The sequence below is a fragment of the Delphinus delphis genome, chromosome 17 (assembly GCF_949987515.2).
Source record: "Delphinus delphis chromosome 17, mDelDel1.2, whole genome shotgun sequence".
Taxonomy (NCBI): domain Eukaryota; kingdom Metazoa; phylum Chordata; class Mammalia; order Artiodactyla; family Delphinidae; genus Delphinus; species Delphinus delphis.
This window is the reverse complement of record NC_082699.1, coordinates 12624635-12649188: the sequence shown is the minus strand read 5'-3', so window position 1 is coordinate 12649188 and position 24554 is coordinate 12624635. Positions and strand designations below refer to the sequence as shown.

General features: G+C 36.9%; 1 protein-coding gene and 1 pseudogene across 2 annotated transcripts; one reads left to right on the top strand and one right to left on the bottom strand.

The window, feature by feature from the left end:
* Positions 1-925: 925 nt before the first annotated feature.
* Positions 926-1698, bottom strand: LOC132440194 (eukaryotic translation initiation factor 4 gamma 2 pseudogene; annotated as a pseudogene).
* Positions 1699-3099: 1401 nt separating this feature from the next.
* Positions 3100-19235, top strand: COPS5 (COP9 signalosome subunit 5). Of its 2 annotated transcripts, none has more exons than XM_059994732.1 (8): positions 3100-3389; positions 5677-5911; positions 6881-7009; positions 7677-7742; positions 8271-8356; positions 13519-13630; positions 17130-17278; positions 18991-19234. In XM_059994732.1, the coding sequence occupies exons 1-8, from the start codon at positions 3247-3249 to the stop codon at positions 19073-19075; spliced, it is 1005 nt and encodes a 334-aa protein (XP_059850715.1). In that variant the 5' UTR covers positions 3100-3246; the 3' UTR covers positions 19076-19234. The 2 variants fall into 2 exon arrangements, with proteins under 2 accessions (XP_059850715.1, XP_059850716.1); XM_059994733.1 differs by having other exon boundaries at positions 3258-3397; positions 18991-19235.
* The last annotated feature ends 5319 nt before the right edge of the window (positions 19236-24554 follow it).

Here is a 24554-nt window from a genome sequence, read left to right as displayed (position 1 = left end):
CTAATTTCAACATATTCAGTTCACCCAATATTTAGTGGCCATATACTACCGCTAGAAAAGAGATCTCTAGCTTCCCAGGACAGTGGGACTAAGAGTCCTTTATCTTAAGTTACTTTGTATAAGGGTTTAAAAGACAAATTATCTTCAAATGTAAGTTAATGTCAAAAACCTCAGGTGGGTGTGTGGACTCCATAATTCTAATGGTTCATAATTCTAAACCATACGGTTTTTTTTTTCAAGTATCACAATGTTTATTGATAGATACAAGTATATATAGTATATATATATATAATATATCAAGTATATATACTTGATAAATTAAGTAGACTTAATTTCAATACTATAATAAGAGGGAGCAATTCAAATTCCCACCATCTGTTTCACAACCACAAAGACCACTTCAAGGGCATTTACGATCTCTCAAAACTGATCAGTTTTGTGCAAGTAAACCATGTTTCTTTTAAAAAGACTTGTGCACTTGCCCAGGCTCAAGGTTATTAAAATCTAGTACATAAAACCCATCACTAAAAAAAAAAAAAAAAAAAAAACCATCACTAAAGGTAGAAATACAGGCAATATACTATTACGGCAGCAACTATCAATTACAGTTAAGAATTTTTCTGTAACAACCAAATGGATAATCAAATATTGCAACAACTCAAGTATTACTGAGCAAAGTGCATTTCTACAGTATTCATTGTTGCTCTTCCGTTTTCTAACTTAAAACAGCCTATGATAACTGGCAGCAAAGGTCCTTGCAATAGACTGCCTCCGCCTGAGAAATTACAATGTAATTACTGCATGCTGCTAATATACTATCTAAACATTGAAGATACTCCTAAAATATTTGATGGTAGACTATGATTAAGTCATTACACTATAAAAAAACCTTATGCAGAAGGAAATACTAACTGATGTGCTTTAAATATTGTGAAAACATTACAGTGGAATGAATTTTCACAGTGGTTAGGTCAAGTGCAGTTACATCACAGCAACAGTATGTTTTGCACAACTTAAGGCTTTGGCTGGTTCTTTTAGTCAGCTTCTTCCTCTGATTCTTCTTCAGCAGTTTCTAGCCAGGTTAGCCACTGATTCAACTGGAACAAAGCCTTGCCTTTCCCTGTAAACTCTTGGGTTATATCTTCTTTCCAAGCCAAGAAAGCGTCTTAAGTAATTTCCATGTCATAGAAGTGAAAAAAACGCAGAGTAACATGCCTTTTGGGAAGTTGCTCTTGTATCAGTGCACCTGAAGCGCATAGAGGGCAGTGACTTGTAGCTCAACGTGATCATGAACGAATTTCTGCATTACTGGCTTGTTTTTCCTGCTCTGTTCTTTGGAAGGAGCAGAGGAAGACTCTGTTTCATCACTGAGTGGGTTTACTTCACTAGAAATATAAGATGCTAGGCATTAAGATGTTCACAGATCTTTTACCTACATGAAGTTTGGAAGACATGTTGTCTTTAATCCACTTATATATGGTTTGAGGGGATGGATCCAACTTTATTTGCTTTAACAGTTCCTTCTCCAATTTGAGGAGTGGGAATAAGAAACTCAGTCCCTTTCCTTCCAAGATCTCCAACATGCGGTCCTTATTCTGATCAATTTCTGGGAGCATTTTCTGCATACTGACGTTGCTTTGTTGGAGAAGCTCTGTTAACCATTCTCGATCTTGTAAGTTAGCTAACTGCTGAAGACAAAGTAAGAAGAGAGGAAAAATACTTTGTATGAGGGTTTGAAAGACAAATTATCTTCAACTGGACGTTAATGTCAAAAACCTCAGGCGGGGGTGTGGACTCCATAATTCTAATGTTTTTGTCTTAACTAAATGTCACACAGCTTTTTAGGAGTAGCGGATACAACTCAGAGCGGAGTGCCCTGCACTCTGAAGCTTACAGTGAAAAAAATACTTCCAAGTAAACAAATACATTATTTCAATGCAATGTAACAGTTACAGAAGCACCTACAGACATTTAGAGACACCGTGGAAGGAAGATTACTGGAGAGAGAAGAAAGTCAAGAAAGACTGCATGGTAGAGATCGCTGAGCTGTGTTTTTAAATATTAATATGAGCTCCCAGTCAGAAAAGTAAGGGGAGAGCACTTCAGGCAATGCTGACCACTTATGCAAAGTTTCAGGGTAACTAAAGAAAGATGAAGCGGGAGAGGTGAACTGTGATGCTTTTTTTCCTCTTTTTTCCCAGCCAAAACATTCCTGAACATCTGTGGTAGGTGTTACGGATAAAACAAGGAATAAGAGACCTGGTTCCTGTGATTTGGAGCTTGGAATCTAGTGTGGAGTGGGGGAAAGCAAGAGAGGAAGAATACCAAAAAGCAGCAAATAAATGAAACGGTTAAACACTGTATTAACTCTTGGATGACAACAAATAGTCCCCGTAGACTAATCCGGCCTCGGGGACACAGGTGGTTCTATAGATTAGTGCAGAAGATTAAACTGTGAACTATTTTAAGAACTGGGTACCGGACACTTTCAGTACACCAACAGCTCGCATAGATGTTACTTTTTACAAAAGCGCCAACCGACATGACCACAGCGATCCACCAGTTTCCACAGCCCCCTCGGAACGCCAGAGTACGGCCCTCTAGAGAAGTCTAGGGCCCGGCCAGCACGCGCCCTCAGGATTTTACTCATGTGCAGTGATTCACGTGTTATTCTCTCAAAACCAGCATTCAGAACCACTTACATGTCAGTTTTTCCACAGACATCCTTTATTTTTTCTAAGTCTTTAAACAAACTTATTTCGTTTAAAGTACATACACCCACACAAAAATGCTTCTCTCCCCCGTGCCAGCTTAAGGATCCACCCATTTTTAACATGGCGGAAGCCGAGCCTGCGCAGTCCGAACGAATTCCAGTTTCTGGCATAACGTTACATGCCCTTCTTCCGGTGCGGGAGGCTATACCATTCCCTGCGTAATCACCGTTTTTGTCCTAATTCACACGTACAATTTTCCAAGATCATGCGTTCTCATTTCAGCCATAAAAAGATTCCTCTGTCTCTACTATTGCGTAACTGCTGTTTATACCGTCGCATTCTCGAAGGACCCCCGCCATTCCCGAATGGTCCGTACCAACTTCACCTCCGGTGCTAGGTGTCATGGCGGCCTCGAAAGTCTAGTGCGGGTTTGCACCTGTGCTGGGGCGGGCCCGGAGCCCACAACCGGAAACCCAGCGAGGTAAAGTTGCGTCTAGATTGTGGAGACAACAGCTTCTCCGATTCCTCGGCGATGGCGGCTTCCGGGAGTGGTATGGCCCAGAAAACGTGGGAATTAGCCAACAACATGCAGGAAGCCCAGAGTATCGATGAAATCTACAAATACGACAAGAAACAGCAGCAAGAAATTCTGGCGGCGAAGCCCTGGACTAAGGAGTGAGGAGGTCCCTGGCGAAACGCAGGGGAGGGCGGGGTGGCGGGAGTCTAAGAGACCCAGGGGGAGTGGGAGTTGGAGGGGATAGAGAGCTTTTCATGTGCAGGGAGGAGAAAGAGTAAGCATCTGAGAAATTTTGCTTTACCTTTTTATCCCCGCAAGTAGAGCCTAAGACCCTCCACTGGGGCTTGGTTGATTCCCCTTTCTGTCTCTTTTACCCGTTTGCCTTGCGAGAATGGAAGAGGAAAACGACAAGCGGTGATTTGGGCTTTCACTTCTCAACACCCGTATTGTCACAATATGCTCCACACTCTGCCTTGAACCCTGTGTCGATATATACTTTGTTGGGATCTTCCGCCGATCTCAGGCTGGAGGCTGCAGCTATCTTCTTTATCTCAGGCTGGAGACTGCAGCTATCTTCTTTATCTCTTTAAAAGCTAGCCTATAATCTTTTAGATCTCTAATTGTTTTTTGATTGCTGGTAATTATTTCAGAAACACAACGAGGCTCTGGTCAGTATCCCAAAATGTTACTCCACCAGTTCACATAAGCCAGAAATTATATCAAAAGACCTTAAGATTCTTAGCCCCTTAGCAAAACTCCTGTGTCCCTGGGAGTGATTACAGGTAGAGGATTCTTTACCCACAGCATTTATCCTTTTCTGAGAGCAGATATTGTTAGGGAGAGAGTAAAAGGAGCACAGTCTCTCTAATGGATAGACAGGAAAGTAGTGGTCAACAAAAAAAAAACATATTTCATCTGTCTCAGTTTTTTACAAGGCAAACTTTAACTGTCAGTATTCGGATTCAGCAACGTTTACTGAGTAATTACTACGGGCTGAGCATTGAGCTACGAATTTCCATGTCATTAAATCTTCATGACAACCCAGTACTGTATTTTTATTCCTTTTTTGCATATATGAAAACAAGCAAATATAGTAAATAACTTATTTCATGGTTACACTGAGGCAGCGAACTCTTAAGTGAGCAACAGTCAGACCTAAGATCAAATCTCACAACTGTCACTAATTAGTTGATTGACCCTACAAAATTTACTTATCTTCATTTTTTTAATCTGTAAAACAGAAATAAGACCTACCTGGTTAATTATGTCATAAAGATTAGATGAGGTCATGTATAAAAAAAGGTCTAGAATGTATGTAATAGAAGCACAATAACTGTGTCTGTCTTTTTTTCCCCAGTAGATAGAGGAGCGAAGATTTTAATTCATATCTTGACTCCCAAGACCAGGTCTCCATATTTTTCAGTCGTGATTGAAATCTGTGGGCAGACATCTTAAAAAGGCTTCTCAAAGACACTGACCACTCTTTACAGACTGGTTAGTTTGCCTGGTTGTCTGCTATTTCTATAACAGGCTGTGCACTTAGGTTGATATAGCCTGTTAAATATTTGGAAACTATCAGCTTGCCTCACTGTGTGATTGTATCTCTAGTTATATTCATCCTAGCTGTCTTGAGCTCCATCAGTGAGACTGAAATGTAATTTTATTCAACAGTAGTTTGGTCACATCCACAGATGACAAACTGAAATAGCCATCATAGTAGAATTAAAGATATTAAGGCTACATTTTGCATTTTGAGGCTAATACCACAGAGAGAAGCCACAACCTTCAACACACTGTTCTTTGAGAGTACTGTAAAAGATTGGTTAATAATGCTAATAACAGCCCGCACTTAAAAAGTTTTAGTATGTGTCAGGCACTAAGATAAGCACTTTATATACGTTATTTCATTTACTCCATTTCCTCCTAACAATAGCTCTATGAAAACAGGCACAGATGTTAAGTGGTTGTCTCAAGGTCACAGCTAGGACATGGCAGTGCAAGGATGCAAACCTAGGCAGATGGATGTCAGAGCCCACATTCTTAAGTGTTAGGCCAGAAGGTTAGGCCCAAGAGTAATGAAGCACAGCCATCCAACCAGATTCAGAAACCGAGATTTGGTGATTCCAAAAGTAATGGAGAAAAAGTCTATTGAACTGGTCATGTAATTCCCTCCTATCTACTTGAATAGCATATTTTAAAACTATTTCATACTTTTCCCTTCCCCCCGTGGGAAGTACTTTGCCACATTATGACATGTTTATCATTTCCATCCCCCTTCCAGAACTCTGTCCTTTTCTACTTCCTTTTTCTTTCCCACATTCTACACTTTCTCCCCATTCCATCAATATAAATTCCTTCAATACTTATTTGTTGATCTCCGCAAAAACTTGTATTGAAATTGTACTTATATAAGAAAGTTAATTACACCATGCCTTTGTTTTGTAGTCACCATTACTTTAAGTACTGCAAAATCTCAGCATTGGCTCTACTGAAAATGGTGATGCATGCCAGATCAGGAGGCAACTTGGAAGTGATGGGCTTGATGCTGGGAAAGGTGGATGGTGAAACCATGATCATTATGGACAGTTTTGCTTTGCCTGTAGAGGGCACTGAAACCCGAGTAAATGCTCAGGCTGCTGCATATGAGTACATGGCCGCATACATAGAAAATGCCAAACAGGTAAAAATGCTGTTCCTTAAAATTTGGTAACTGCAAGAGTCCCACAGTTACTTTTGAGTTTCTAAATTTAAAACTGTTCTCTCTACATTAAAGTTTATATTTTAAGTTACTACATTAAAGTTTATATTTTAAGTTATTCTCAACTATATATAATGTATATGAGATTAGCATGGATTTTTTAAAATAAATTTTCACTCAGGAGAATAGATCTTAAAAATTCTCATCACAAGAAAAAAAAAATTTGTAACTGTGTGTGGTGATGGATGTTAACTAACTACACTTATTGTGGTGATCATTTCACAGTATGTACATACATCAAATCATTATGTTGTACATCTGAACTAATATGTGTCGATTATATCTCAATTTAAAAATTTTTTTACAATTCTCACATTCATTATGTGTGTGTGTGTATTTAAAGCCAAAAATTTGGAAACAACCTAAATGTACCTGGATATCAAGATGATTAAATCATCCATACAATGAACTGCTAGCCAGCCTTTAAAAAAAATAAGAACTAGTTATCTATATATTTATTTATATGAAACAAACCCCAGAATGTTTTGTTGAGTGAAAAAGTAAAGTGTAGAACACTGTAGGTGGTATGCCATTGTGTGTTCTTATTAATCTACATAAATGCAAAGACTATATATTCTATATGCAAAGAATAGCTTTAGAAGACAGGTATGTAAGCAGCTGCCTACAGTAGTAACATCTGGGCTGAGAAACTGGTTGAGGGGAAGGAGGTGGTAAGGAGACTGAATAACCTTATTGTACGGGTATCTTATTAATTTTGTGCCTTGGGCATGTATTATCTAAAATATATATTTTTTTAAATTTAAAAGCAGCATATGCTTTAACTATTCTGAATACTATTATTTTACTGTAAGACTATGTAAACAGACAAATCACAGGTGTCTCTAAGATTAAACAGGAACTTCAAGCTCTTTTGCCCTCTTCATTTGTTAGGTCGGCCGCCTTGAAAATGCAATTGGCTGGTATCATAGCCACCCTGGCTATGGCTGCTGGCTTTCTGGGATTGATGTTAGTACTCAGATGCTCAATCAGCAGTTCCAGGAACCATTTGTAGCCGTGGTAGTAAGTATTTTTACAACCACTTTTAATTAATTTTCATGAAGATTTACTAAAGCAAGTATACAGAGAAATAAAAACAGTGTGGTAAAGAGCAAGGCTCTGGTGTCAGTCTGCCTAAGCTTGAATCTGAATTCCACCTCTTTGTAGCTGGAACTTTGAACAAGTTACTTAACCTCTCTGCATCTCTTCCCCCACTCTGTAAGATGATGGGTATACACAGCATCTATATCTCAGTTCCCTGCACATAGTAGGCATTCAGTCAATGTTGACTGAATTGATTAAATCAGGAATTGCTAGAGCAGCTCTTGCACTGCTCAGTGTTTTAGATGCAATCCAGGTTACTATGAGGAAGGTAGAAATTGTTCATCTATTAAAGAAAAAAAAACTTGAAAAAGATGAGCAAATCTTCAATTAATACTCTTAAATAATATAATAACTAGATCTAATCTCTAAATTAATGATGAGATTTCTATACTTAACCATTCTGTTGAACTTCCATGGTTTTTCAGTTTGGTTATTTTTTTCCCTATTATATGATTATTTTTAATTATGTGTGTGTGTGCATATAGTGTTATATGTACATAGGTATTTCTAGGCTTATAATGTTTAAACAAATAGAAGTATATAGTGATTTTATAATCAGCAGATATTAAATATATCTTTCTTGTAGATTGACCCAACAAGAACAATATCTGCAGGGAAAGTGAATCTTGGAGCCTTTAGGACATACCCAAAGGTAATTTTAAAAATTATAAGTCCCTATAGTATTTTAAATTTTAAATATGTGATTTATTTTTAAAGATGTGTTATGGTATCTCATTTTGTCCTAAAATAATTTAACAATATTTACAAAATAGAAGTCCAACTACCACAAATTGCCCTTAGCAAAAGACAATACACTTGTGCTGCATATTGTTAATTTTATTTCAAAAGCAGTCTTCATTTGTTAATAAGTATTTGTATGTCCATGGCATTCTGATGGGTACTAGAGAAACAAGTTAAATCCATCTACTTCCTTCCATGCAATCTGAAATAGATATGAGCAAAAGTATGTATCACCTGAGGACAAGAAAAATGAATCTATAAGCCAAATCCAGCCTTCAGCCACCAAATGGGGTTGAGGGAGGGTATAAGCAACATAATATTTTGGGGAGTATTTGGCTCCCCAAAATTAATGTTTCTATAAATAGAAAGCTGCATAGAAAATATGTTTTTCCTCTGTTTTGTTTTGTTTAAATCTTCTATTTTCTTCATTTTTGTTTAGGGCTACAAGCCTCCTGATGAAGGACCTTCTGAGTACCAGACTATCCCACTTAATAAAATAGAAGACTTTGGTGTACACTGCAAACAGTAAGTAATTTTAAAATGTATCTGATGCCAAAATCATCATAAGAAACCTTAGAGATCATCCAGACCAAGCCCCTAATTTTATAGATAAGAAAAAAAGTTCAGATGAAATGCATTTCATAATCTTTTAAAATAATAGTAAGAATATACAAATTTAGGATGATGTTTAAATTTTATTAATAATTGTTTTAATCTAACATGTTATTTACCTTTCACACATACATAAACACTTTATCAATGTACCAGACACTTGGCCCGTTAATGAATTTAACAGTTGAGAGAAGTTGTATTCAGGGCCAGCCTGATACTGGCATTTCTGCAGCCTTCAATGTATCCAGTTTCCACTTAGCAAAAATTCTCCCCAAACAGTTTCACTCCAAAAGTTAAAGAAGCCATACTAAAAACTACTTAATTGTATACTCCTTTAAAATAGTGAATTTTATGGTATGTGAATTATTGTATACATCTCAATTTTTTAAACTGCTAAACCAATGAAGACAGTCATCTCCACCTTCTAAATGTATCTTACCACCTCTCTTACTGTCACCTTGATCCAAGCCACAGCCATCTGGAGCTTAAATCAAAGCACTAGCCTTCTAGGTGGTCTTCCTCTTTCTGACCTTTACCCCACCCCTTAAAGGTCTTTTGTCAGCCAGACAGATTCTATTAAAATGTGAGTTAGACCATGTTCCTCCTTCTCAGAATAACTTCCCGTCTCACTAAGAATAAGATCTATAGTGCTTACCATGGACCACATAACCCTATGTAGTCTAGCTCCCACCATCTCTCTGAGCTCATTTCCTGTCACTGAGCCTTTGCTCTCTCCATTCCAGCCATAGTGGCCTCATTATGGTTTATCAGATGTACTAGGCAGGCTCCTGCCTCAGGGCCTTTGCACTTGCTGATCCCTCTGCCTGGAGCATCCTTCCTTATTTCCATGTGACTCACTATTTCAATCAACCAGTGTCTGTTTAAGGGTCACCTTAACAGAGAATGTTCATTGATCACCCTATTTAAATTAGCACCTTCTTGTCACTCGGTGTTACCTTTCCCTGCTTTATTTTTCTTCTTAGCACTTGTCACCACCTTATATGTTTTTGTTTTGTTGGTACTGACCTCATTAGAATGTGAACTTCATGAGAGTAGAATCAATTCACTGCTGTATCCTAACATTTAAAATAGGACATGGCACATAGAAGGGTGGGCACCCCCCCAAAAAAAAGGAAAAATGTTGCCTAAATGATTACTAGTGTCCCTTTGTCCATACCTCCCCTCCCACTTCAAGGAATACCTTAACTACCCATGTGCCACTACTGCTTATTTTTGTGTTTAGAAATTCTTAGAAAATTATAGAATTTCTAAAATTTAATTTTTAAATAGATCTGGTTTTCAGTCATCCCTGACATACTTCTGGAAAAAAAGGATTCTGTTTTATTTTTCAATGAGAGGTTTGGAATTAAATCACTTAGTTTGCTCTACTGAAAAGAACTTAAACCATTCCTGTTTGAGAGAATTGCTCCTAAGCATGGAAACACCTTTGCCGTGATACTTTAATTTTCAGAGTTAACAATTTTTTTCATTTATATTGAGTTGTGGTATCAAAAGCTTATACCTTTAATACCTGCTCTACTTCTATCACCACCAGCAGCAGCTTTTGAAACAAAAAAAGACTGCGGGAGTCTGTGCTTTCTGTATCCAAACAAATCTGCATTTCCTGTTTTTCTGAAATATAAGCCTATCAAAGAGGAGTTACTGCATTCTAGCTACCTGCACTGCTACAGCGTAGAATTTTGAACCTGGAATTACTAGGATATTCAAAGATACTCTCTTACTTAGGATCAGTTCCTAAATAAAGAGTAAACTTTTTCATAGGGCAAATAAGTTGCTTAATTTATTTTTATTTCAAATCATTAATGAAATATAGTGCCAAGTTGAAAGAGCAGGGGTTTTGTACAGGCTCATTATATATCCATTTCCTAACTTATTTGACAATGAGCTATTATTTGTAGTTTATATTGATCTTTTTTTTTCTTTTCTACATTAAATTCTAGATCATAATCCAAAGTTTGTTTTAAACATAGAATCTAATATAGATACTAAATATATTTAACTTTGAAGAGGCTTAGTAAAAATAGGACACAAAGTGTTTTTTAAATTAGCTTGTATGTTATCAGTGTTATACAGGCACATAGTTTAAAGAGTCAAATGGTTCTATGAAATTTATTATAAAATAAACAATCTTGTACCATTTCCTTTTGCATCTCCCAGAGGCAGTCACTTAAACTATTATAGTTATTCTGTTTAAGTATTTACCCCCGTATCTTCAGACAGCATGCTGATAGTGCTACTTCTTGATTTTCAGTTCTAGGCAGTATCTATTATTGACTTCCCATACAGAAGATGAGGCTTTAGCTCCACGAATAATTTTGAATATTCTCCTTGTTTTCAACTCTGCTACTGAGATTTGCAGCTAATCACTACATAGTAGACCAAAAATTTTCATTGCATCAACCTACGGAATTAAAACAGTAATAACATTAAGGTGGTCCATATATTTTAGAACATGAAAGTCTATTCTAGACCCTCAAGTTTGAGTTCCCTTATTTTCCATCCTTTATAAATCTAAATATCTGTTACTGTGCTCATCCTCTCATGTCTTTTTCCCTCAAGTATCAGAGGTACAACCCCTCCTTTCTAAAACTGACCTTTCCACTTGAGCCCCTGCCTCCTCTCCCCATACCTAACCCCCTCAACTCCCAGGGCCTCACTTCTTAAACAATGTCTTAAATGTCTACACTCTGGATATAACAATTAAGACCGTGAGGTTTTGATAATAGACATAACTTAACATATCCTTTTGCTGCTACTTTCTAATTCTGTGGCTTTGAACAAGGTCTTTACTCTCTAGAGTTGTTTCTTCGTCTGTAGAATGGGAATAATAAATCCTTCCTTGTATGGTTGTAGGAAAGAATAAATGAGAATGTATGTAGAGCACCAGGACATAATAAGTGCTCAAGAAATACACTATTCCACTTCCACATTTCACTATAGCTATGTCCCTTTCATATACACATATGCATGGATATCTTAATCTTGAACAAGCCTTTACTTAGAATTATCTTTAAATTCTTTTTTTTTATTTCTTCACTCCGGAATTGAATGAACAAGAATTTTTTGTCGTATCCATGTGTGCTTATCTTTTACACCACCAACCTGAGTGTAAGCCTTTATCTCCTCACATCTGCCACGCTGCTGTGGCATCCCTTGTGGTATCCCTGCCTCCATTTTGTCTCCTTTAACACATCTTACCACAGCCAGCTTTCTAAACCACCTCTTTGGCTATATCATTGATCTGCTCAAACACTTCTATGAGTCCCAAGTACCTAGAAGATCATTTCTTAGCCTTTTATGTAATGTCCTCTGCCAGCTAGACCCCAACATAGCTTTCTAGGTTTCCCTTCACATAATTCTTCTGCTCCTGCTAAACTGTCCAGGCAAACTGATTAATTTATTATTCCCTTCACGACTTTCCTTTTTGTGAGTCAGTGCTCTCTGCCTAATACTACCTCCTCGTTCTCAGCATATCCACACTATAGACTCATGTAAGGGTTACTCTAAATTCTGCCTTTTCCCTGGGGCTTCTCAGGCAGTTCTGTCTATACTAAGAGTACTCATTATCTCTAACATTCAATTGGCAGGTGATTAATTTTAAATATGCACCATAGCACCACTTGTTATTCAACATATATCATTATATATTTAACATTTTGTGGATTCACCCCACATTTCCCATAAAAATGGTAAGCTCCTTAAGGTAAGCAAGTCCCTTGTGTTTCTTTGTATCCACTGATGTACAGAACATAATGAGATATTTATTATTTTTATTTATTTTTTATAAATTTATTTTATTTATTTAATTTTGGCTGCCTTGGGTCTTTGTTGCTGCGCGCGAGCTTTCTCTAGTTGCAGCGAGCAGGGGCTACTCTTCATTGCGGTGCACGGGCGTCTCATTGCAGTGGCTTCTCTTGTTGCAGAGCACGGGCTCTAGGCATGCGGGCTTCAGTAGTTGTGGCTCTCAGGCTCTAGAGCACAGGCTCAGTAGTTGTGACACACAGGCTTAGTTGCTCCATGGCATGTGGGATCTTCCCGGACCAGGGATCGAACCCATGTCCCCTGCACCGGCAGGCTGGTTCTCAACCACTGCGCCACCAGGGAAGCCCCTGTGATATTTAAATATTTATTACTTTAAAAAAATATATATGTTTCAGGGCTTCCCTGGTGGCGCAGTGGTTGAGAGTCCGCCTGCCGATGCAGGGGACACGGGTTCGTGCCCCAGTCCGAGAAGATCCCACATGCCGTGGAGTGGCTGGGCCCGTGAGCCATGGCCGCTGAGCCTGTGTGTCCGGAGCCTGTGCTCTGCAACGGGAGAGGCCACAGCAGTGAGAGGCCCGCATACTGCCAAAAAAAATTTATATATATATATATATATGTATTTCAGACATTTAACCAAATTTTCCTTGCTATCCCTGATTATAAATTAGGTACCTTTGGAAGCAGCAGTAATTCTTTTATGTGGCTTAAGGACCTACCTTAAAGTTTGCTTTTCCAAAAAGCAGTAGGTCCTTATTAGGGGATTAAAAAGGAAGGAATGGGGAGTCCACATGACATTTTCAGGAGCTTTTCCTTTGTTTTTGTTTTTTAATTTTTATTGGAGTATAGTTGATTTACAATGTTGTGTTAGTTTCAGGTGTACAGCAAAGTGAATCAGTTATATATTTTTGATATTTTTAAAAGCCTAACAAAAGTTATAGTTGACCCTAGAGAGGTAGTTCATTAAGTTTGTGTGCTATTGGCCGGAATTTATGAACTCAATGACATGGATAAACATATGTCATTCAGAAGTGTTGATTAGTTCTTGATAATTTCTTGGGAATTTCTGGGCTCTACAGAGGGGAGAAATATAACAACAATGTTTATTTAGTTATCAGATTTGAAACCATACCCCTAAAGAGTAAGGAAACCGTGTTTACCTGTTATTCTATTAGACTAAAAATTAAAATATGACTATTTGGATATGAAATGTAATTCACTTAAATTTGGCCATAACCTTTATATGATGTGGTTGAATTTTTTTCACTCACTATATTTGTGCTTTTGTTTCATAGATATTATGCCTTAGAAGTCTCATATTTCAAATCCTCTTTGGATCGCAAATTGCTTGAGCTTTTGTGGAATAAATACTGGGTGAATACGCTGAGTTCCTCTAGCTTGCTTACTGTAAGTACTATACTTGCAAAGAATGTGTTTGAATTTTTTATCAATCTATGTAAGTTGTTTAATATCTGAAACTCTTTTTCATGGAAAGGCTATATCTGACTTGGCCAATATATTAATTAGGCCTGGGGGCAGATTCTATATGACCAGAGGTGGATTGTGATACTAGGCCAAGCCAAGATCTGTGTTGTGTACCACTGAGACTAAGCCTAATATATATACAAATATAGTGGCCAGATGAGGGTGAGGTCTCCCCCTGCCTTGAACAGACTTACAGAGAGAAAAATACAAATACTGTTTTTTGTTGTGTATGTCAGGTAGGTCTCTGGTTACAAGTGACAGGAGACCCAACCAAGCTGGCTTAAACAAAAAAGAGAATCATGTAAACTGCAAAGTGCAGGAGTAGGGCTTACTTCACGCACAACCTAAATTTGCATTCAGACAATATTATGAGGTCTTGGTCTTCCTCTCTCAGCTTTGATTTCAAGTCAGTTGGCTTCAGTTTCAGACTTCATGTGAAACCAAGATGGCAGCATTAGCGTAGATCTCCCAGCCTCTCAGTTTCACACTGAAAAGACCAAGGTACACACATAGCCCCACATATTCCCAGGCAAAGCCGCATTGTGTCTGGAGTTTTGTAGGTCACATGCCCATCCTTAAACCTGCTCTGGGTGAAGGGCATGAACACCATGAGTTCATGGGCCAGGGCAAGTGCTTTACTGCTGGGCTGGGGTAGAAGAAACTCTCAGGAGCATGTGGACTAAGAATGTCCTCAGAAGGAAATCAGAATATCACTACCTTAAAGCAGCAGATGCTAAGCAGAAAAAAAAAAAAAATAGTAGTGAATATATCATTAAAATCTAACATTTAGAAGAATATTTATTTAACAAACTTCTATCTAGAGCTTAGTAAGGAACAGTTTTGTTTTGGATTTTTTACTTTTTTTTTTTTTTTAAAGTAAGCTACTTCATATAGCACAGTATAACATAGTGGTTAGAACCACAAAATTTGGAATAAAATAAACTCAGTTCAGAAACAACTCTGCCACTTTACTAGCTGTGTGTGACCTTCACAACATTATGTAATGTGACTAAGCTTTTCTAGTCTAATGATAATAGTACCCACATTGTTAAGTACACTGAGATTATATGAAATATTTTATATATAAAGTAATTAGCAAAGTACTAGGCATATAGTAAAGCCTCAATAAATTGTTTGTTTGATTCATTGTATTCATGGGAAAAGACCTCACTTGAGCATATTTACTATGGTTTTAAATATAATTCTGACAAGCTTCCTGTTCTTTCTTTCTTTTTTTTTTTTTTTTTGCGGTACGCGGGCCTCTCACTGTTGTGGCCTCCCGTTGCGGAGCACAGGCTCCGGACGCGCAGGCTCAGCGGCCATGGCTCATGGGACCAGCCGCTCCGCGGCATGTAGGATCCTCCCGGACCGGGGCAGGCGGACTCTCAACCACTGCGCCACCAGGGAAGACCCCGTTATTTCTTATCCTCAACAGTCAGAAATAGCAAATTAGAAGGAAAGAGAGTGATCATAATAGCAAACATTTATTAAATGCTTCCTATGTACCAGGCATGGCTAAATGCCCCATGTGTGGTGCTTCCTTAGAGGCAAGTATACTAATAGCAGCCAGAAGTGACACATGATGGCAAGGGGAGGAAACAGTAAGACTGGAGCTTTCTGAACCTTTGTATAAAAGCATACAGCTCTGGGCTTCCCTGGTGGCACAGTGGTTAAGAATCCGCCTGCCAATGCAAGGGACACGGGTTGGAGCCCTGGTCCAGGAAGATCCCACATGCCACGGAGCAACTAAGCCCGTGCGCCACAACTACTGAGCCTGCATGCCACAGCTACTGAAGCCCGCACACCTAGAACCCGTGCTCCGCAACAACAGAAGCCACTGCAATGAGAAGCCCACGCACTGCAATGAAGAGTAGCCCCCGCTCGCTGCAACAAAAAAAGCCCATGGGCAGCAACAAAGACCCAATGCAGCCAAAAATAAATAAATAAAATTAATAAATTTATTTTTAAAAAAAAGCATACAATCCTGTTTACTCAGCCTGTGGCTGTCCCTGTATTCCAGAACTGCATATATTGAGGACATTAATAATCAAGAAAAGGTTAAATTATATTTCCTCCTTTTTTGTAGTTTTATACCTAGTACATTGCATTACTAAGCATTCTAAGAAAAAATATATAAATATATGTTCATCTCTTTCCCCAGCTAAAGCATGTAATCTAAAAGCTACAAGAAAAAATTTATTTTCTGATTTATATTATTTCTCTGTGTGTTTGAAATGTAATTGATTTATTTTTTCATTTTAATAGTATAACTCTTTCTGCCATCCTACATTTTTATTGGCTTGAGCTAAATCTTCCAAATGTGACATGGTCTACAGATATTAGTGTTTTCTCCAAATCTGTGGGGGAGAATGTATTGGTGACCTAAACCATTTAGATCCAGAATATAATTGCATCTTTTTAAAAATATCATAAGTTTGTAAAATCATTGGAAAGCTGGTAGCATTTTAAAGGGCTCTTTGTAGTAACTATGATGACAGCAAATAATGTTTTTAAATGTCTTGTGATTGAACTGTATTTCCTATACACTATTTTACAGACTGAGCAAATAGAATAAAATAAAGATATTCCAGTAAAATGTTTTTTAAAAATATTACAGTTAAGTATACATATGTAATTATTAATTTTTTTGTTTTTAAAATGTATGAAATAGTAACAGCATATATAATATTTCAGCTTACTAAATGTGGGTATCCCTGTGAGTGTACAGCAATACTCTAAAATATAACTATGGCTATAGCTAGGTGGAGGGATTGGAGGTATTTCCTTTTTTTTTTTATACTGCTCTACATTTTCCACATTTTCTGTATAACTATTAATTTTATAATCAGAAAAGCTAAAACAAATGTAATTTTTAAAATACTGTCATAAATACTAATTCTGGAAGTTCAACATGAAAAAGTAACAAAATTAGCTAACAATTATTAAGGCTTCACCAGGTGTCATTGACAGTCCTACGAGCTTTATATACATCACTTCACATAGCTTTAAGATAGAAATTATCACCTTCCTCCCCCATTTTCACAAGAAGACTTGAAGGCACAGAAAAGTAAAGGAGTTCTCCCAAGGCCCCCCAGCTAATCTGCAGCAGGCCAGAACCTGGAGTCAGATCTGTGTACTTCAAAGCCTCTCATAATAACAAATATTAGATTTAAGCAGTCAAAAAGAACAATTCCAAATTTAATCTTGAAATTATAAAAGGTGAAAAACTCTACACTTGAACTGCTTGAGCTTTGGAATCAGTTTTTGCGAGTATAATTTGACTTCTTCCTTCACTGACTATCCACTTAGATTTCATAGTGGAATTATTTGTAAATGAAACGTTCTATATGGAAGAAAATTTACATACTTTTTTAATGATAGACTAGTATCATATATTGACACAATATCATTTTCCCCACAGAATGCAGACTATACCACCGGTCAGGTCTTCGATTTGTCTGAAAAATTAGAACAGTCAGAAGCCCAGCTGGGACGAGGGAGTTTCATGTTGGGTCTAGAAACACATGACCGAAAGTCAGAAGACAAACTTGCCAAAGCTACACGAGACAGGTAAGTTAAGCAAATCTATTCCTACCTCTAACTTTTTTTCTTTCAAGATTTTCAAATAACAGGATTCAAATTCCTTACGGTTAAACTTATAACTTACAATTGTACCTGAATATTAACTTATTTGGACCTTTAAGAGTTCTCAAATGCAGGTTTTGACTTTGAAAATTTAGGAGACAGTAGGTACATTAAAGGCTGTTAAGGGTCTAGGTAATGTTATGAAAAACTTGCAGTCACCTTTTCCAGGTTCAGCTAGAAAGTGTAAGAAAGAAAACCAATCCATTGCTGGATCTTTAAACAAAAACAAGAACAAAAACAAAAACAAAAACAAAACCTTGCAAAAGGATGTCCTCAGCTATTCTAACCTAATCATCATCTGAAGGATTAAATTAGGATTTAAGTTTATCAAATTTCAAATTTTTATAAAGTTTTAAACCCCTAAATATCAGAGAAGTGATTGTATCTCTCTTATTTTTCTGAAATAATCCTTTATACAGTAATTGAGTATCCCAAATTTCACTACAAGAATTTGTTAGGAACAAAGTTGGGCTGTGTTCTCTGATAACCCATGAAATAATTATGTGGTCCTTCAGATGCATACAGGATTGGGAAGACTACTAAATAACATTTACTTTCACAAAAATTTGAATTTTAATGTGATAATTAGGGGTAGAGAGGAAAGGAAGACTATGTTGACATCTATGTAAACCAGTACCTTGGTATCCATTTTAAGAAAAACTGGACTAGTTGATAGGAAAGAAAAGAGAGAAGGGAGGGTGCAAAGTGTATTAGGAGTAGAAGCCATCTTGGGTTAGAATGATCTCATTCCCTTCTTCTCCATGGGTTTTTAAAAGGTATAGAGGTAGTAGCCTGGATAAAAATTACATTTTTCTTTGGCATTAGGTCTTACTTTTGATACTTGCTCTGAGTATGTCATTTTGCTCATCCGTCTTTACATGTGTCTGATTTTTTAGTGTCTAATTTTATCTGCATTTACATCTTGATTTCTTATGAAGCAAAAATTTCACTGTGGGAATGTAGTTATGTAAGAAGAAAAGTAGGAAGGAGGAAAGTAGTAGTACAAAAGTAGAAAATTTTCCTTCTGGGGATAACTTTACAAGAATTGCATCTCTTCTGAATTTTGGTGGGTTTTTATTGTGTTTTTTTGTTTTTGTCTTTTTATCAATTTTAAAATGTAAGTCCTTCACCCACTAATCTAACTTTGGCTTTGAATTGTTTGAAGGATGTTTGTGATTATTTCAGGGAAAAAAAGCATAAGATTCATTAAAATCATTTTTAAAAATTATTCTAAGTAATGAATAACAAGGAATAGCAGATTTTAATGTAACATTGGAATCAATCTATAATTATAAATTATAAATAACTTCGGTAACCTTCTAAAACAGAACTTTTCCCAAACCTTCTGACAAATAACAAAATTAACTGTTATGAATTATATCAAATTTTACATTGTCATTCTCTTGGGAAGGTGTTAGTAAGTAGTGAAATGATCAAAAGTCATGCAGAAGGCTAAAAATCACTATAGTATACTATAAAGAGTAAACTATAAATTGGTATAGTATATTTTGTGGAGTATGAATAGGACCAAAAATCATTATTTGGGTGCAAGGATGGAAATGGGGGAGGGGGGATTTGCATGTTTGAAATAGTTCTCAGTTCTTGTGACATTATGTGATGTGTTTTTTTCTTTCCAGCTGTAAAACTACCATAGAAGCTATCCATGGATTGATGTCTCAGGTTATTAAGGATAAACTGTTTAATCAAATTAACATCTCTTAAAAAATCACTAAGTAGTACTTTTGCCTGAAAGCCAGTATGAGAAAAATACTCAAGTAACACTTTGAAACCAGTTACCAAAAATCTGATTAGAGGAATAAGGTGCTCTGAAGTATCCTAAATATTAACATTCTATAATAAAATCCTTTAAAATAAAATGGTTCTTTCATTGTTTTGTGGGAGGGTTACATTATTTTTCTAGTATCCTTTAATGTTCTTAAATATGAGAGAAAGAAATATTGTTAGAACCTTTCTGTTTTTTAAAGTCTTGCCTATATAAATTAGTCAAAAGATTGCAGCATTTCACTGCCATATTATCAGAGCCACTTTTCAATTTGCCTAAACCTTCTTTTGATAGTCTGTTAGTAAAAATACAATTTAATGAAACATTTTTATGTTCCTGTGAAACACTGTCACACCATAAATTATTTTCCTGAAAATCAAATAACTTAAATTTGAGACAGAGCCTAGCACAGGTATCTAGTCATTCAAATATTCACCAAGTGCCTTTACTGTACCAGGCCTGGTTTTACTCTCGAGATATTCTGAACAAGACAGACCTGGCCACTGTCCTCACAGAACTTCCAGTGGTGGCTAAGTTAACAAGAACCTAAGTATACTGCTGTGAAGGGAGAAATAAAGTGTGCTGGGGAACTCTCAGGAGGAACACTTACCCCAGAGAGGAGTTACCCAGGTAGGCTTCCTGAAGCAAGTGACCTGACGTTAAGCTGAAATTTGAAAGATAGGAGGACTAGCCAGAAAAAGCGTTAAGAGAAGCTATTACTTTCTAAACAAAGAGTACAGCAATATGTGGAAGGCCTGAGGCAGAGAGCAAGAACTTAGAACCTTCAAGAACTGAGATTCATTTAGATCTGAGAGTGTTGAGTAGTACGTGGGGAGAGACAAGAGATGACTTTATTCATTAAGATGAGCATAGATTCTACAGGGGCCTTTTGGACTTTATCCTAACAGCAATAGGGAGTTAAAAGAGTTTTAAACAACAGAAATGTACTAGACGGATATTTCTAAGAGCACTCTGTTAAGAAAGCTGTGGTCGAGGGCTGGATGAGATCAGATGAGATGCTTTGTGGAAATAAAGACTGAGAAGAGGGCCCAAGATATGGCAAACATCAAATTTAAAATGGTCAGAGGAAGAGGAGACCACAAGAGGTGACTTCACATGTGGCCCAGAGGTCAAGGAAAACAAAGTCTAAAGGTTTTTGATTAGATTTAGCAAGGAGGGGTCTTTGGTAAGATGAGGATGCCAGTTAACATTAGTATCCAAATACTTTCTCAGACAGTTGATGATATAGTAGCATTTTTGGTCTCATTTTATATCCCTTTAAATAAAAGCAGGCATCCCAATTTCAGATGGCTCAACCTCACCTCCATTTTTAGGCCTTTTTAAAAAAAAAATCATGACTGCCTCCAGTGAGCAGCTAAAAGCTGTGTTTACTGCCACAGCCTTCAGTGATACCAGCTCATACCGAGCCATTCGATTAGGAACAATAACAAGCTCACTGAGGTTTCTCTGACAGACATGATTGAAGGATTGAAGTTTTGACATGAAAGAGTGAGTCATTGAAGTTACCATGAAAACATACTAGCAGTTTTCATTCCAAGACTCGACTGTTATCCACATTTAATTTGACATTGGTGATCTAATCAATTAAGATATCTTGGTGTGATGGAAAATGCCTATGCTAACAACAGGGAATTGCCAGAAAAAGAAAACTTGTCAGTCCTAACTTCACTGGACTCAGTATTTCGGTTATGATGCCTTGGTTGCAAGTAATGACAAAAAAAAACAGTTGCTTAAACAAAGAGAATTTGTTGGTTCACCTAACTTCAGAGTCCAAACACTTATTTGGCTTAGGCATAGTTGGATTAAGCTTCCAGTAATGGTTCTCACAGCTCTGCCCTCCACATGTTGACCTAAACCTCAAGCTGGATTCCTCCACATTGGCTGTACACCACACCATCCAGTCACAGGGAAAAAGCTGCTCATGGTTTTCAAAGTAAGGTTCTGACTTCACTCTGATTGGTCTAACTTGGGTCATGAGCCCACTCCTAGGATTATATATATATAGTGACTGGTTTAGACCAATTAAGGGTAACTCCTGGAGCTGGGAGTGGGGTCAGTAACACCCAAAATTCATGACTACTACACACTAAGGCTAAATGGATACTACAGAGCAACCAACAACATCCCCTCTGCTTAACAGTCCAGCCCACGCAAAAATAGCCCCACAAAAGAGTATTTGCATTCTATTGTAAATGCAGTTACTTTATTAAAAGCAAGAACCTTTATAAATATTTTTAAAGTATATCTTTAAGTTTTAATGTATTGTCATGATCACTTTTGATATAAGTGCTCTAATTCATAATACTGAGATTTTAGGAAATCAAGGGTCAATTTGCAGCCATCATTCAGAAACTAACTCATGAATTGGCATTGCTTTTTCCTGCAAAGTGTTATCTTACAGCCTTGAGCTATTCAGGAGCTGAAAAGGCCATTTTCTAAGTGAAGTCTGGTTTTTGTTCAGCTTCAAATTTTTTCAGAGATAATTTCTCAAGCTCTATGGTGATAATATACAGGAAATGTCAATCATCATCAAAAACTTAATCCCAATGTCCAAGTAATAAAACTGGAGCCAGAAGCACAGGCTGGAGCAGAGATAGAGAGAGAAGTCAGTGGATATGGGTTGGGGTCCCTTATCTGGGACCAGATAAGGGTACAGCGAGATCCCAGAATCAAGGATGTTCCAACTTTTCCAGATTGTTTTAATATCTCAAGGTCCCAGTTCCAAACAAATCAACAACATTAACTTTTCTATATATTGTTGAGAATTTATGCATTTAGTATCATTTTTAGGTTATACTGTCCAGTTATATAAGTATGTCATTCACACATTTTATTTATTGATTAACAATAAGACACCACACAAGTTGTTATTTTGAAATCAGTAGTACTGCCAAGAACAAAGAGCCAACGGGGGCAGAGAAACCATTTGTGCTCCATTGTTTCTGAATTTGGAAAACTGGCTCTGAGACCAAACATCACGTGCTCCATTTGAGGGATCAAGTCTGAAGATTGTTGTCACAAATTAGTATGACTACCTGGTATTCAGGATTTTGAAAAATCACTGCATTGCATAATAGAATAATAAACTGCCCTATAGTGCAGCCACTTGAAAATAAACACAGAAGAGCAGGAACATAAGTAACTTTACAACGAATCAGAGGAACTGTTTGGGAGTTGGAATGCTACATACTGCAGAGGTTCAGAGTTTCCAAAAACTGTTCTATGAGTGATGAGGTACAGATGCATAAGTCATGCATGCAGAGAAGAGTTCTTTTATATTGCTAAGTCTGCATTGTATCCACATGTAGCTGACTGAAATGAACTGAACACGGACTGTTGAGTTTCCAAGGTTTCTTTCTAAATTTCTGGATTGTTTTAACTATAAACTCCAAGATACATACATGGGTGAGCAATGTTTTTTTGTTTTTTGAAGATATAAAAATATACTACACGGAATGATGGCTCTGGTTTTGCTCATCCATATGATATAAAATAAAAGTTGATTATGTTCAAATTACGATGGGGTAATTATTTCATTCACTGTTTAATAATTGATGTGTCTATGTCACTGCATTTGAAAATTAAAAATCTAGTTTTGTGTTCTCTCATTCTGGTCAATTTTCAATACAGCAAATATCTTTAGCAGCAAATAAATTTACCTTCTTAGGGCCAAGTGCTAGTTTAAGGACTTCAAGTAATTTGTTCTGAGGTAATCAGTCTGTAAGTTTCTAAAAATTTCTAAACCTTTTATCCAAATATTACTGGAAGAAATACCATTTATCTTTATAAGTAAAAAGTTGTGATCTACTTATTTTAGAAAATTAGTTACACGAAACTCAGGTCAACTGTAACCAGACTGGCATATTTAAACTTTTGATCTCAGAAATCAGAATATTACAAAAATAAAATAAGGAACTCTGTCATTTCAGGTCAAATTTGGGAGGAAACAGCTAAAATCATAGCTTGATAACTAACACCAATGATTAATTGCTTTTTCAAATGTGGATTATCTTGGTGCCAAAAATTATGGAACAATTGCCTAACAAATTGGAGAGTCCCTGATGTCAGTACTCATATTTTCTTTGGATTATACTAGGCAATTATGCTAAACTTTCTAATGACTGAGTAAAATGGTATTGTGCCTTGGGGCACATTTTGATGAACTACAGTTGTACTTTTCATAACCTAAGAGGCATATGCATAAAGAAATATATTGTCAAGAACAGAGCTTTGTGACTTTTATGTTAGGTTATAGAGGGTTATAAATATCTATCATATAACTATGAATTTGCTTACCATTACAAAGCATAACAAACTACTTACCTTCCTGAAAATTTAGTTTCTACAAGCTCATCTGCAAATAAATGTTTTATTTAAATGATTCATTTTTGTTCCTAGAATTTTCGACTTTATACTCCATGCTCGATTTATTATTTGAATAAACTTCAATTTACTCTTTGCATGATTGACAACACTAAATAAGTCCTTTAAAACATGTATGTATTTAGCTTTAATCTTTTACTTCAACTCATATGTAATCCTTCTATCATTTCTTGCATGTGTTTCTAATATAATTGAGGCTATTAAGATTCTGGGCTTAAATAAAGTAACAAAAATTAGACTAAATAAAAAACTAATTTATGATCTTACGTATGAGGGCATACCGTGTTGAATAATTACAGTCATCTGAAAAGTTTTATACCTTCAGAGAAGTTAACTTGATATGCCACTGATGTGAGAATTATACACAAATACCACTTTCTAGGGGAGATTATTTTTAAACTTTCTAACTGGTCTTAATATTCAAGGTAAAACACTACATTACTTAAAACTAAGGAACTGTGGCCTGTTGTAATGGTAATTTATTTAGGCAGACATCAACACCATGGACTTCTAGTTATCCCAAGATCTAAAAATAGTTTATTAACAAGTGCTTTACCCTACTGTGGAAAACAGTATGGAGATTTCTCAAAAAGCTAAAAACAGAACTACCAGGACTTCCCCGGTGGTCCAGTGGTAAGGAGTCTGCCTTCCAATACAGGGGACACGGGTGCAATCCCTGGTCGGGGAACTAGGATCCCACATGCCACGGGGCAACTAAGCCCGCACACCACAACTTCTGAGCTTGCACGCCTCAACGAGAGAGCCCACATGCTGCAAACTACAGGGCCCACATGCCCTGGAGCCCTCGCGCCACAACTACAGAGAAAAAACCCACATGCCACAACAAAGAGCCCACATGCCTCAACAAAGATCTTGCGTGCCACAACTAAGACCCAACACAGCCAAAAAAAATAAAGAAAATAAAAATAACTGAAATTATTTTTTAAAAAAAAACAGGGCTTCCCTGGTGGTACACTGGTTAAGAATGTGCCTGCCAATGCAGGGGACGCAGGT